The 15,256-nt window shown below is 42.4% G+C and overlaps 1 protein-coding gene and 1 long non-coding RNA gene across 2 annotated transcripts in view; one reads left to right on the plus strand and one right to left on the minus strand.

Moving 5' to 3' along the window:
- Positions 1-1,239: 1,239 nt before the first annotated feature.
- PRKDC (protein kinase, DNA-activated, catalytic subunit) overlaps positions 1,240-15,256 on the minus strand; it is an 86,928-nt gene continuing 72,911 nt past the window's right edge. Inside the window, exons 77-86 of the mRNA XM_082236085.1 lie at positions 15,017-15,221; positions 13,819-13,886; positions 13,331-13,551; positions 12,544-12,636; positions 10,345-10,437; positions 9,256-9,327; positions 8,717-8,918; positions 5,530-5,718; positions 3,480-3,619; positions 1,240-2,592 (exon numbers count right to left, since the gene is read on the minus strand). Of these exons, the coding sequence (XP_082092211.1) occupies positions 2,388-2,592; positions 3,480-3,619; positions 5,530-5,718; positions 8,717-8,918; positions 9,256-9,327; positions 10,345-10,437; positions 12,544-12,636; positions 13,331-13,551; positions 13,819-13,886; positions 15,017-15,221 (1,488 nt within the window). The 3' untranslated portion in view covers positions 1,240-2,387. The remainder of the gene's footprint in view (positions 2,593-3,479; positions 3,620-5,529; positions 5,719-8,716; positions 8,919-9,255; positions 9,328-10,344; positions 10,438-12,543; positions 12,637-13,330; positions 13,552-13,818; positions 13,887-15,016; positions 15,222-15,256) is intronic.
- Positions 12,520-15,141, plus strand: LOC309539742. Its single transcript, XR_014222983.1, has 4 exons — positions 12,520-12,657; positions 12,750-12,799; positions 13,388-13,594; positions 14,971-15,141. It is a non-coding gene; the product is annotated as an uncharacterized lncRNA (long non-coding RNA).

The raw sequence follows: 15,256 nt of genomic DNA on the forward strand, positions 1-15,256 counted from the left end.
AAAGCAGGGGCGGGGCCTTGACTCGCAACCTGCTAGACTTCCCCTAACCTTGCAGATTTGGCCCTTGTGTGTGGATGGTGTTTTGGCTGCATAACCACTAGCACTCAAGAGAATGAGTTTGAAATGTGTATATAGCATGATAGGCAGTGCTGGGGGGGGGCTGGAACTGGGAGCAACCTAGTAATACTGAGCAGGGGAGGCAAAGGTGGGGGAACTAAACTGTAGCCTTGGACATTTAAACCTTTTGACAACCAGATCTTCCACCACCTTTGAAATCTTAATTATTGCTGGCTATGTCATTTCCCCCAGACTGCCTGATTGAAAACGCTGCTATGCATACATGACAATCAATTAAGGACTTGGTTAAATTATAAACTTGGAACTTTGACCTGTAAACTTGGAGGGTAAAGTGCTCTGTAAGATGAGGGAATGAACAAAAGGATATCTGAGGCAGATATCTGATTTGTGAGTGGTTGCACCTTATCACATACCCGTGTGCTTTCAAATTGTATTTGCAATAATGCATTTATTTTAAAAAGGGGTAGGTCACTGCCAGTTTTTTATTCCGTGAGTAGATCGCAGTCTCTTGGGAGTTGGATGCCCCTGGTATAGTACAATAAAACCATAAAGGTTAAATCAGACAGATGTGCTGATCCCATCTTCTACTCCAAAAAGGTGTCTTGCTCAGACTCTGAAATGTACATAATGACACAGACATGCATGCATACTTGTTTGAAGTCATATACTGAAAACACTTTCACATCACTCTCCAATCATGACACTTTTATTGATAAAAAATATATAAAAGGTGAACAGTTCAACTATTGTGGAGATTTCTTCCTAAGTGGAAAGCCTTTTTTAAAAGTGGTTTTAAAGGTAAAGGTAAAGGTACCCCTGCCCAAACGGGCCAGTCTTGCCAGACTCTGGGGTTTGTGCGCCCATCTCACATTTATTGGCCGGGGGCCAGCGCTGTCCGGAGACACTTCCGGGTCACGTGGCCAGCGTGACAACGCTGCTCTGGCAAGCCAGAGCCGCACACGGAACGCCGTTTACCTTCCCGCTGGTAAGCGGTACCTATTTATCTACTTGCCCCCGGGGGTGCTTTCGAACTGCTAGGTTGGCAGGCGCTGGGACCGAACAGCGGGAGCGCACCCCGCCGCGGGGATTCGAACCGCCGACCTTTCGATCGGCAAGCCCTAGGCGCTGAGGCTTTAGCCCGCAGCGCCACCCGCGTCCTACAAAAGTGGTTTTAGGACATATCTAATTAATGTATTCTAAACTGTTTTCGCATTCTTATGTTTTTAAAATAAAAAATGAAGCTACAGAAGTATCAGCTGCACCATTACATTTTTTGAAATGAAGGTAATTTAAATAGGTTTGTCAAATAATGCCCATTCATTCAAAATATTGCACTAATCACAGAATATTTGTTTCAAGGTTTTCACCCTGCTTTTCCTTTGCTAAGAAACTATTGAAGAAAACCTCAGTGCAAAACCAAGTAAATGTATATCTTATAAGAGAGAACTGTTTTTTAGCTGTGCTTCACAATGTACAGAAGTCATGGGAGAGTAAAGAGAAGATTTATTCTAAAATAAGTTTAGTAATATTTTACCAACATGCCTCAGTATCAAATATTCCTTGATCTTCCAAAAGCAAAATTTGCCCCTATCCAAGTTAGGGAGCAACAGAAGTTGTAATTCAAAAATACCTTTAATAGCGGTGGTACTATTTTGTCATTTTCTCCTTTCAGCTTGCCTGCTTCATTATTAGAATTACAGCCAATTTGGCAACAGAAAGAAAACATCTTCATGAGATATCGAATTTGTTGCTAGTTCTTTATTGCCTAAGGACTACTGGCATGACTACTGCTGCTTATTTAGGGAATCACATACTCAAATGTCAGCTTAAGGTTAGCTGTTATAGAACCACACATCTGGTGCAGACAAAGATGCACTAATTAACACAAATAATTGTGCAAGTCGCCTACTTACATCAATAGCAAATCACTAGAGAACGTAAGATTGTGATTCCTCTTCTGCCTATAGCAAAGTCACAACTTTAATTTTTCTTTTGGCTTTTCCTAAGTTTTGGGGAAGCAGTGTTTGTTTTTTATTTTCCTTCATTAGCAACAGCAATTAAATGTGTAATTACTGAGCTGTAAACATAATGATTTATGTTTCCCTAATTTAATACCTCAAACAATATGGCATTAACAAATTGTCAGCATATATCATTGAAATTCTTCTGCTACGTCACAACTTCGACTCATGTGCATTAAATACCATCTTCTTTGTTACTAGTACACAGTTAGATTAGTCTTCACTTCCAAGATAAACTGAAATATTCTGATAATCTTAGCAGACAGGCACTGATAAGGATTCAGTTTTTTACATCCATGGCTCCCATCCTTCCCAAACTCTGCCAAGGACATTTGGATCTCTGGCTTGGTCTATAAGGCACTTCACCTGTGTTTCTTCTGATAGTCCATCCTCTGGTTCTCTGGCTCGTACGTTATATTCTTTACTTCCTCGTGCCACAGAAACATAATCCCTGTAGGCAGCTGATTTCTCATGGCCCAGCCGTAATTCATCACTTTAAAAAATGATATTAAATCACTGATATTAAAATCAAGCAGTGTACCCAAGTTTCCCTATTTAGATGCAATACCATATTGGCCTGAATATAAGCCTCACTCCTCCCCCAAATTCCAACCATAAAAAGTTAAAGTGTGGCTTAAATTCGTGACCTTACAAAAATTGGCTTTTATGATATCGCTGCTGTAACAGACATATGGTAAAATGGAACGGGTATGAGTGTTTGTGGAATTTTAAGGGAGTGGCTTTTACAGTGGTACTTTGGGTTACAAACCCAGAAGTAGTACCTCGGGTTAAGAACTTTGCCCCAGGATGAGAACAGAAATCACCTGGTGGCAGTGGGAGGCCCCATTAACTAAAGTGGAACCTCAGGTTAAGAACGGACCTCCGAAACGAATTAAGTACGTAACCAGAGGTCCCACTGTATTTGTGTATTGACTCCCCCCCCCCTTGAATTTTAAAGGTGTGGCTTATATTCGGGGCAATATGGTATTTTTCTCTCTTTAGCTCAAGAGCTGTAGGCACAGGTAAGCTTTTCCCTTACTCAGTATTTCTTGTTCAACTTTGGTTTATTTGTTAAAAAAAGAAACAAGAAAGCCTGGCTTCCGGCAGCCCTGCCTTCAGACAAGGGGGCTGCAGCATTGACCCTGCTTTTGAAGTATGCTTTATTTTTAATTTAAAAAAAATGTGAGCTTCCTTTCTGCAAATGCACCAAGGTGCTCAACTTCCAATTTTACCTAGATAATTACTGCAGGTCCCCAGCAATTACTCATTTTTGTTTCTATTCAGTCACACACTTTATGAGTTCTGTGCTTGCACACAGCCTCATTTAGGAAAGCAAATCGACACGCTGAACATTTCAAAGCACTTGAGAGCAACATATACCTGGTAATCACTGCTGGATTAGCACCTGCTAATTTTCTTCTTGCAAAATTTACTTTTTGAATGGGGTACCAATTAATCTCCTCTGTATTTATTTCCTTAGTCCATGTGCCTCCTTTTTTCAACTGCTTCAATTCAAAATTCTGGAAAGAAATGGCACATACCCAATCATGAAAAACAATACTGCAGTCTTCACAGTATACATCACAGCATAAGGCATGATATTAAGTACAAGGCATGACAGACATGCCTGATATTTAGATATTTGAGGGGGCGTGAATATGGTAAAAATGATAGGAAAATGGCATTATGGTTACTTTAGTATTGCTTAGATTTTCAATACAGAAAGTGCACACTTTTCTAATAACTGACTGGAAGAGTAATGATGTAAAGATAACTATAGTAGTCAATCTTATCTTAAAATGCTGTTTTAAGCTCCTTCAAAGGAGTGTCAGGCAATTCCTCCCTTCTGAAGCCCTTCTGATTGTTCACAGTGGGAACCCTGCAGTGTGTGCCCTTGCCATGCTGCTATGGTAGGTCCTGGTTGTATGGGAGTAGTCCTTATGGGTGGCTCCTTCCCATGTTAGCTTTCTTCCAGATTATGGTAAAGCTAATGCTGCTGTCAAAAGGAACTGTGGGTGAGTGCCAGGATTTCTTACTTTATCAGGCTGGTATGGAATGAGTTCCAGCAGTGCTAAGGTGGCATTGGAAGGCTGCACACTCTGGAATGAAGAGTTTTCTAAAAAAGACTAATGAGCTACAAACCACCGTATTTTTCACTCTATAGGACGCACTTTTCCCCCTCCAAAAATTAAGGGGAAATGTGTGTGCATCCTATGGAGCGAATGCAGGCTCCTTGGCTTCAGTGATAGCAACGCGAAGCCTCCGAAGCGCAGAGGGAGCGCTCCCTCCGCACTCTGGAGGCTTTGCGTTGCTTTCGCTGAAGCCTGGAGAGCGAGAGGGGTACATACACCGACCCCTCTCGCTCTCCAGGCTTCAGGGATGGTCATCTCAAGCCTTCAGAGCACAGCGCGAGTTCCTGCTGTGCTCCACAGGCTTCAGGTTCCTTTTGCTGAAGCCGGGAGAGCAAGACTCTCCCGGCTTCAGCAAAAGGAACCCGAAGCCTGCAGAGTGCAGCAGGAACTCACACTGCGCTCTGAAGGCTTCAGGGATCTTTGAGGCTGGTGGTGGGGGAAAGCAGCACAGGTCGAAAGGAACCCGCTGGGCTCCGGAGGCTTCAGGTGAACGCACCTTGTTTTAGAGGGGGAGAACAAGAAAAAAAAACCTCCCCCTCTCTGTGCAGCACCCCTTCAGCGAAGCAGCAGGAGAAATGGAAGGGGCTCTGAGCAGAGGGGGGAAGTTTTTTTCTTGTTCTCCCCCTCTAAAACAAGGTGCGTCCTATGGTCAGGTGCATCCTATAGAGCGAAAAATACGGTATTTTGTGTAACGAATCGTTTAAAAACATGAGTTTTCACCCAACCTTTTGGCTAATACTTAAGCATGTAATTGTCCCCCCTGACCTACCAAGCAATAGACTGTGGGACATTATTCATTAAATTCTGTCTCTGTTGAAAGAACTCACTTCTCAAACCATCCCTACCTCTTCTAAGCCAGATCTTTCTTCCTCCCCCCATTATCCAACTCCTAACCCCACTTTCCTCCCTCACTAAATCCCTTCTCTCATGAATGGTATTCCCACCCATAATTTCTTTCCTCTCTTTCCCATCTCAATCCTCCTGGCATATGCACTGTTTGTGGCAAGCCTTCCCTGCCACAAACACAACAATGCAACCTAACATTGGGAAACTGCAACTATATCACTGTGTACCAAATAGGAAGTTTTACAAGTCACTCTTTTCCTTACAGCAGAGGTAGCCAATGTTGCCGGACTCTAGTTCCCATCAGCCCCAGCTAGCATGGCCTGTAGCCAAGAATGATGGGAGTCCAACTATGTCTGGTGGTCAACACAATGGCTACCCCCTACCTTACAGCATTCACATAACCATTCCTCTTCACTTTGTTTAGACAAATCGGGATGAAAATAAGAACCTACTTTCCAATCTAAGGAAGGCTCCTTCACAAACACATCCATAGTATTAATGAGAAAATCTTGATCTGCACGGTAGGCTCTTAAGGAATGCACCATCACATTGTAAAGAAGACCCAATTCCTTCATGGGCAACATCAAATTAATAAACTGGCGAGTCAAACGGAAAGGCATCAACTCTGGCACTGGCAGAAACTGCATACAAGAAAAATTAAAAGTTTATGTATTATTTATGAATTTTTCAACCACTAACAATTGCTCTTTTCCTTCATACACCAGGATTCATAATTCTTTCATACAGGTCATTTATGGAGAGGCAGAATTCAGTATAATATTTAAGGGAAATTGCTTTTAATGAAACCAGCATATGTTTATCTTGCCTTTTCTTCAGGGAGCTTACAGCAGCTTTCAGCTTGCCATCTCTGTTTTTGGCCCATGTAAATCTTGCTCTCCTTTCTGCCTTTTTACTCAACAATTTAAGGTGATCCATTCTGTAGCCACCATGAATTGGAGATCCAGATCCTCACCATCTTGGTTTTACTAATACTGTATTATAGTGATAGAGGTGGTTTTATTTGTTTTTTGTTTTAAAAAGATTGTCATGCTTCAACATGGGGGGGGGGGAGTTAGGGCCATTAACTTCAGTGGGTCTTCCTCGAATAAAACTCAGTTGAATACCATGTTTTGATTTTTCCAGTCTTCTGCTATGACAACAAGCTCCTGCTTAAAATGGCTGGAGTATTCCCTTAATGTTCCAGGTGAGTATGCATACTTTAAAAATATTATACTGAAGAAAAGGACAATTCAAACCTATCCTCATCAGTGATAATAAGGTTGCATCATCTGCATACAGTAAAAGGGGGACTGGGTTTTGGTTAATTTGGGGGGGCATGTGATTCTGTTTTTTGGATGTGCTATGGAAGATCTGATAAAAAAAAGAGGAAAGGGGCAGGAACACAACCTTATTTTACATCTTTCGTGTTAGGGATATATGAGGAGAGGTAACCTTTGATATTGAGTTTTATTTGGCAGATGTTACAATAATATTAATTCTGTATTAAGAACAACAAACTTGAAATTAATATATAATTCTAGTGAACTATATATTTATAATATCTGAATTAGATTAAGGGATATTGAAAAACAAAACATTGAGTCAGCTGTAAAGAAAATCTGCTCCCCCAAGTTCTATAGGTTAAATACAACCAATAACAGGATCACTTACCATATTTTTCGCTCTATAGGACGCACTTTTTCCCCTCTAAAAATTAAGGGGAAATGTGTGTGCATCCTATGGAGCGAATGCAGGCTCCTCGGCTTCAGCGATAGCAACGCGAAGCCTCCGAAGCCTGCGCTCCGGAGGCTTCGCGTTGCTTTCGCTGAAGCCAGGAGAGTCTGGTCTTTGACGCTGGCGGTGGGGAAAAGCAGCGCTTCCCCCCACCGCCAGCCCCACAAGCTCGGGGGGAAGTGGGAAGGCACGCGACACCCCCACCTGGTTTTGAGACTGGCGGTGGGGGAAAGTAGCGTTTCCCCCCGTCGCCAGCCCCACAAGCTGGGTCGAAAAGCCCGCAGGAGCCGTGCGCTCTTTAAAGGGTGCGCGGTTTCTGCAGGCGTTTCTACGAGGTGGGGGAATCACCCACCTCGTAGAGAAGCCTGCAGGAGCCGCGCACCCTTTAAAGAACGTGCCACTCTTGGGGGCTTTTCCCCAAGGAGGGAGAGGGGACTGACTGGCTGCGTTAGTCCCTTCTCCCTCCTGGTCGAAAAGCCCGCAGGAGTCGTGTGCGGCTCCTGTGTGCTTTTGCGGGAGGTGGGGGAATTCCCCCACCTCCCACAATAGCAAGGAGAAGGTCTGGGAGAAGCGCACAGGCTGCGTGCAGCCTGTCCGCTTCTCCCAGAGCTGGGGGGGGTGTCATATTTCTTTCCTTGATTTCCCCCTCTGAAAACTAGGTGCGCCCTATAGAGCGAAAAATACGGTATATCTCAAAACTAGTACCATATTTTTCGCTCTATAGGACGCACCCGACCATAGGAGGAGGAGAACAGGGGAAGATTTTCCCCCTCTCTGCTCAGCACCCCTTCAGCGAAGTGGCAGGAGAAACGGAGCCCCTTCCATTTCTCCTCCCACTTCGCTGAAGGGGCGCTGCGCAGAGAGGGAAAACTGTGCAGCGCCTCTCCAGCAAAGTGAAGCCTGGAGAGCAAGAGGGATCGGTGTGCACCGACCCCTCCCACTCTCCAGGCTTCAGGCGGCTATCTGCGAGCCTTCTGAGCACAACGAGAACTCCCGCTGCTCTCTGAAGGCTTGCGTATAGCTGCCTGAAACCCCGGAGCGCAGCGCGAACTGCCGCTGCGCTCAGGGGGTTTCAGGCAGCCTTGCCTCCGCTCCCGGAACTGGGGGGGGGGGGAGCCCAAACTTCCCCCGTCCCCAGCCCCCAGAACAGGTTGGGGAACAGCGGTCCCTTCTCCCTCCTGGGGAAAAGCCCACAAGAGCCACACGAAGCTTGTGTGCGGCTCTTGGGGGCTTTTCCTGCCTGCCTCCCCCTGCATTCGCTCCATAGGACGCACAGACTTTCCCCCTTAGTTTTTAAGAGGGGAAAAAAGTGTCCTATGGAGCAAAAAGTACGGTAATTCCAACCCAAAACAGTGCATTTATGTTAGCCCAACTGAATGTTTCCCCCTCAGCCTTAAGGGCAGATATTTAAACATCCCTCGAAATGATAGACATTGTGGATGTAGAACATATTCTTTTCTACTGTCCACTGTATAACCAGCTACGGTACTTAAACTATCCAAAAAGAGGGAAAATACATGTCAACAGTATCTCTTAGAGTGGCGAATGGCATGATTTAACAGGAAGACACTCAAAAAGTTCTATTACTATATATCTTTTGTGGCTGCTTCTTTGTATATATTTTTAAAATTTTGCATAGAGATGTTTTAAAATGGTCTATATCTGTAACGCCTAATAAAGACTTTGAAGAAAACCAGAAAGTGTCATTAAGTAGTGTGCAAGGTTCAAAAAGTGGGGCAGGGGGCCAGGCAGTATTATGCAAGATCCTGCTCCACCTAACAAGCAAAATAAATAAATATCCCAAAGAGGAAGCAAGAGCGATTCTGAATCTTTACAATCCCCCTGACCTATTAGCATTCCATTCAATTTAATATTCCCAAAAAACCAGTTTGAAAAGGAGAATACCTGTGTGGCAGAACCGAACGCATGTCCAAAGTCTATTCCCACCATGCCGCCTGTCTCCATGCTGATCATGAAGTTGGATAAGTGTCTGTCTCCAATACCAAGAATCCAGTGGCTGGTGCACATCAACGCATGGGAGCTGGCGAAATGGGATCGCAGAGATAGCAAGGCCTCCGGTGTTGTACTCATCTTAACAAAGGCCCTCCTTAAGAAAAGCAATATATTTATACATATTAAGATTGGCTTCGGGGGAAGGGGAAACATTATGAATTCAGAACAAAGAGATGCCCATCTTCCTCATTGTTCCACCCACATGCTAAAAATCGGAAACTGGAGAAGGGGCTAGATGATTATCAGTGTGGCACAGGCTGAAGTTTGAAGGGCCCAAAGAGGGCTGGTGTTTTGTTTTGTTTTTAATAGGAATTGCGGGCCAGCAGCCTGCATGTGGAAAAATGAGGAGGCCATATTACTGGAAGCAACCCTTCATTCAGCAACATTAATCCTTGGTACTATTTTGAAACCCATATTACACAAGAACACACCTTAACAGGTCTTCAGGAACACGGTTCTCTCGGCGATTGAAAGACATCACTGTTTCTTTACGATCAGCTCTCCTAGAAGTGAGCAAAGCAATGACAATTATAACCATATAATTAGAAAATGGGAATCAAGCAGAGACAACTGGTTTCACCCACCCACCCACCCACCCTTAGGTTGAATTGAACATTTTGGACTGGCAATATGCTCCCTTATATTCCCAAGCAGAGATGGTGGGCAAGGCATGGTAGCAGCAGACCTGGCAGAGCTCCTTGTCCACCTGCATTGGTGGGTTCCACCACCTCTAGAGTAGGTTGGGTGGAGGGAGACTGCAGAAAGGAACTTCCTGTTTGTGCAAGCAGATATGTTATGCAAGCAGGACAGCACCATTTGATATTGCCCTTTATCGTTGATGCCCTGAGAAATGTTTTCTGTAAGAATCGGCTTCTTCAAGCCAACGCAGGAATGGGGAAGGGGCACCAGTATGTGCATGCAGTCACTGCAGAATTTTTTTTTTAAAAAAGGAAGAAGTGGGTTTCTAACTCCCAATTTTTCTGTAGACATGAGTCAGTAGCCAGCAGTACAACCAGAATCTTTCTGCCACATTAGTAAAGGAAGAAACTTAATGATAATCATCATTTGAATTTCTATACCACCCTTACTCAAGGAACATAGGGTGGGGTTACAATATAAAAGCACAAAAATACAAACCTTTGTGACAAACGAAAACAAAATAATCTGCCCACACACAGTTTAAAAGGCCATGGATTGTTTAGTTGGCCAAAGGGCCTGGGAGAAGAGGAATGTTTTTGCCTGGCAGCTAAAGATATGTAACAAAGGTGTCAGGCAAGCCTCCCTGGGGAGAGCATTCCACAAGCAGGGAGCCACTGCAGAAAAGGCCTGCTCTAGTGTTGCCACCCTCAGGACCTCTTGTGCAGGAGGCACATGAAGAAGGGCCTCACATGATCATAGAATTGCAAAGTTGGAAGTGACACCACCCACCCATAACTTGGACAGCTGTTGAAGGATAGCATGGTTGATGATATCACAAGCCGCTGAGAGATAAATGGGTAACAATTATTTCTAAGACTCACTTGTACATGTATGTGTAGCGTGCAACAGGGCTTGTATTCTTCTCTGCCATCTTGGACAGCCAGTCAGTATAATCGGCACGAGGACCCTTGTAGCTGAATAAAAAGGGGGGGGGGAGCAAGTAATTTACTTCTATATTACCTGAAAGGAACACCAAGCATTGGGGTACTGTGCTGTTAAAGAGCAATTAATGAATCAAACCATTTCTGAGAGTGCACTTAGGGAGATGTTGTTTTCCAAGCATCATTGAAGAGCGAACTCCTAGGAAGTTCTGAGTCTACTATATTTTGTCCTAAATGTTTGTTTATAGCAAATTTCTATTTCAATAGAGACACTAGTATTACACAAGTTCCTGACTTGCAGAACACATTCGTGACCACATTAAACAAGCTTTGTCATTTCCTTCTGTCTTCTTCCAAGTAACATACAGCTGCTACAGCTTTATGAACCGATTCTTCAGCATTGAACACAATGGCAAGTTCTTCCTCAGTGAAAAACACTCCAAATGAGGCACAATAAAGCATTGTTAATTCAATTCATTCCACAACTACCTCCTTAAAAGTGTAAACTTGTAAAGAATAACTTATAATTTGCTTCACTAGCTAAGAAATAGTTTCTGAATATTAGTACTTTCTACATGAATGTTATGTTTATTAGTATTCTCTTTGAATACTGAATGGTATTTAACTCACATACTCAGAGCAGACCCACTGGAATATAATGGAACTAACTTAACCATGCTCATGAATTTCAACACAGTGGTACCTTGGTTTATGAACTTAATCTGTTCCGGAAGTCCACTCTTAAACCAAAGCACTCAATTTTACAAATGGAACACACTCAACAGGAAGCAAAACATGTTCTGCTTCCAAGGCACAGTTCACAAACCAAAACACCTACTTCCAAGTTTGCAGCGTTCTTAATCCAAGTTGTTCATAAACTAAGCTGCTCTTAAACCAATGTACCACTGTATGTCTACTCTGAGTAAAACTGAGTTGAAAACCACCCACTCACTCTTTTTAAATTAATGATCCATTATTCTTAGTGCGGTACTGAATCAAGCTTTTCACACTATTTTAAAAAGCCCAGAAATTGCTAAGTGCCCATTTGGAAAACAGAAACTGTTACACAGTGAGCAACAGTTAACTGTTTTGTGACTTGTTAGGGGAAAAAATGCTAGAATATATTTAGCATCTTTCTGTGCAAACTGAAAAGCAGAAGGTAGTGCTGATAAAATGCAAAAATCAATTTTTAGCACATTTTATAGTGGAGATGCTGGAACTACATAACAAATTGAAATCCACTGCTGAAAGAGTTGTCAAATGACTCATGCCGTAGACTGGACATTGAGAAATGCTTAAAAACAGCAGGAACAAAGATGTGGCAAAAACAGCTTTCTAGAATCTAGTGTTCACACAAAGCTAAACTTTCCTCTTCCCACATTCTTACTGTGGTTTGTCTCACTCTCAGCAAACCATGATCTGTAAAAACCAAAGTTTGTCCTTGATTTGACAGCTCATGATTTGTTTGGAGAAGACAAACCACAAGCCTGGGTGCACACATAATGTTAAGCCAAACCATGGTTTAGTTCTGGAGCAGCGTAGCAACAGAAGGACAGAGGAAGAATGAAACAGCCACAATTCCCCCTCTGAAGTCACTGCCTGTCACTACACTTACTGGTTTGTTTTCAACATCATAGGGTTTGCTCATGTGAGTACAAGTTAGTCCCAAGATCAGAACAGGCTTTGGATATGGTTTGTGGTCACAATGGCAAGTTAAGAGTTGTGGCTCTCCAGATTCTCCTTATTCTCCATCGCAGGAATTCTAACCCATTTCCATTGATTTCAATGCTGAACATGCATTTATACTACCCTCCATTCTGACTGAAGGTCACTTCCTAATTCAAACTAACATTTAAAAAAATCCTTTGCTTGTAAAAAGCAATCTGTTGATAAGAAAATGATGAAGAAGCCACGGGTGATACATGCTCTTTGTTTAAAGAAGCAGACAGAAAATGTAGGTCAGAGGTGAAGTGTCACCCGTTAAACAAATAGCTGCCAATTATTAATCTAAGATAGGAAGTACTTTGACTTCTGATGATTAATGCCAATTGTTCCTATGGATATTATTGTCACAATTCTTCACCTATCTCTAAAGAATGCCATTAACATCCAAGAAACAGATTTATGCACCTTCGTTACCTGTTATAATCGTTTTTTTCCTGTTCAGACATGTTCTTCAGAAGGAACTCCTTTAAAGTGCAGGTATTCTCAAGCCACTCAATCAGCCCCAGTCTGAAAGAAAATATAGCCAAGGTAACAACAAACACAGAAAATTATTATTTAATAAAGTGGTAAAAAATGTAGAGGATGCAAGCTAGTAGACACTTTTTTTCTTTTCTTTTTAGCTTCACTACTTAAAGTGTATTAAAATGTCATTCACACAAGAATTAAAAAGGTAAGCAAGAGGTAAAGTTTGAAAAAAAAAAAATCTGCTTCACTCAAGCAAATTATATGTATCCATTTATAAGGGGGTATAAAGCACCAGCTAAACATTATGATAGGCATCTAATGCTGCTGCTTCCTTTCTTGCTCTGATGCATGGATTTACCTGGTTGCTACTGTTTCTCTATAGATAAATCTTCCCCATGTTCTGACCATAGGCTCAGACAAGCCATGCATAGGAAATGGTCAAGGAAGATGGTTGGGTAGTGCAAAGATGCACAGCCTGCTCTTCAGGATATCTCACACATTTAAAATTAAGAGTTCACGGGAAGACACAGTAAACCTTGCAGTTAAACAAGCAACACAGCAAAGTGTTGCTGAAAAATTGCCAGTTTGTAATTACTGGTGTTAAGCAACCCTACAAAAGATGTTCCAAGGTTTTCCTTATATGGTGGGCCTGCTGCAAAGACATTCCTCCTCCTAATTCATGCAACAAAGACTGGAGCACATATACTATATGTCAAGGAGGTCAGGAAGCGCCTACCTGGTAGTCATTGGTATAACTTGGTAAGTTTTTAATTTCATGTTTCTTTGGCTGCAGGCAGCATCTCTTGAAAGGATGGTGTTCATAACATCAAAGAGCTGCTCAATGCGCTGGTCTTGCCGGAGATCCTCTCCTCCCTTCACAAGAAAGGGATATTCCCGCTCATCGCTACCTCTGATAATTATACGCTTTGGTTTCCGGATGGACTCCATAACTTTTATCTTGGACAAAATGGGGTGGAGAAAGGTTTTCACTCAAGAAAGGGTGAGATAACATTGCAATATACAAATTACGTTATAGAAGAAAGTCCATCTGCATTTCTCTGCAGTGTGAGAATGCAGAAAAAAGTTACTATAGATATAAAATTTCATCAGATGTGGGTGATATTTGTTTATATGCACAATGCACACTTATTAATATATTGGTAAGTGTACCTTTACCTTTCAATAGACACATGAAAAAATATGCACATTAATATAGTAACATACCCTCTCATCAAATCCAGAAATTTGTGCATGATATTCTGGCAATGGTTTTCCTTTACCATCATATTGACCTGAATAAATAAAATGTAATGCTTTAATTGAGCTTTCAAAACATTTATGCAATTAACAGTGCATTCCTAGCCTACTGATCCAGTGGATGGAGGGGGGTGGGATTTGCATGCAGAGAAAGTGCCCCTTTGCCACTGGGGGGGGGATCAGCTGCAGAGAGTTCCATGGGTGTCAAGCTACTGCTGGTGGTGTTTTTGACATCTGTATCCTGCAGAATGGGGCATTCTGGAGCCACGTTACAGGAAGTCTTCGGTGCAAGGCCCCTTTAAGAGGCCCTGGGCTGTGCTAGGCATGGTTAATTTCCCCCCACTGCTCCCAACTGAGAGAAGGATTAAAAAAAGCAAAAATCTGTCCCTTGACCTCCTGTCCTGGTCAGCATGCCCTCCACCCTATCCACAATTGCTGAGTAAGGTAGAAACATTATACTGGCAGAAAATTCCTGTGGCTAAGAGACTCTTCTCATGATCTTGTTTGTGCTGGGTGTGCTCCCAACATTATTCTAACAATCCTGATCATGACAGCAAAACTGCCCTCAAAATAAGTTGCTGGTTATCAGCCCTGCTAACCATGTCAGACTCAGAGGAGACTGGTTTCAGGGAACAACCCCCAGCACAGTTTCCTTTCTTTTAGAAAAGACTGTGGCTGCTAAGGACCAAGTGCCACCTTGATACATGGTGGCACTTGGTCCTGAACAGTGGCAAATAAGGAGCCAAAGTGTCTCGCACAGGAGCCCACATATTCTGTGCTTCAGACACGTCACCAGCAAAGCACTGTAACTTTGTGGCTCTTAGATCCACTACAGGTTTTAAAATAAATTCCAACCACAATCATTCATTGAAATTGGTATATATTTATTTTAACATGAGCTACTAGATTTTGGTAATACATTTGGAGGAAACTGCAAAATTAAAATTACGTCCTGCACAAGTTGCTTAGAAGAAGTCATAATGGTCAGAACGTATCTGCCAAAGAATAAAAGTTTATCTACTTGTAAGAATAGATAGATAGTCAGTCAGTCACTCTGTAGGTCTTAACTATGCAGCGTATTAAACGAAAATGAAATTTAATAACAATTATTTCATTTAGCAATGGAAGAATATTCTCCCGAATACCAACTGAAACCATAGCTTACCAGGAACTTCCAGCTCAGTCCTCAAGAATTCTGGTTTGAAGTCACTCATCCAAGTTGTGCACTCCTTCAGATTTCCAGGTTCTTTCTGACAATCTCTCATCTTTAATAAAAGAGGCTCCACAATACTGTTGAAGTCCCTGTCTGTCATATTTAGCAGCTTGCAACCTCCTTTTCCAAAGTGTTTGTCAAATTCCTTCCCAAATTTCTGAAGCAGAAATTTAATCACACGATAATTTTTCA

Source organism: Podarcis vaucheri (genome assembly GCF_965113315.1).
Source record: "Podarcis vaucheri genome assembly, chromosome: 8".
Taxonomy (NCBI): domain Eukaryota; kingdom Metazoa; phylum Chordata; class Lepidosauria; order Squamata; family Lacertidae; genus Podarcis; species Podarcis vaucheri.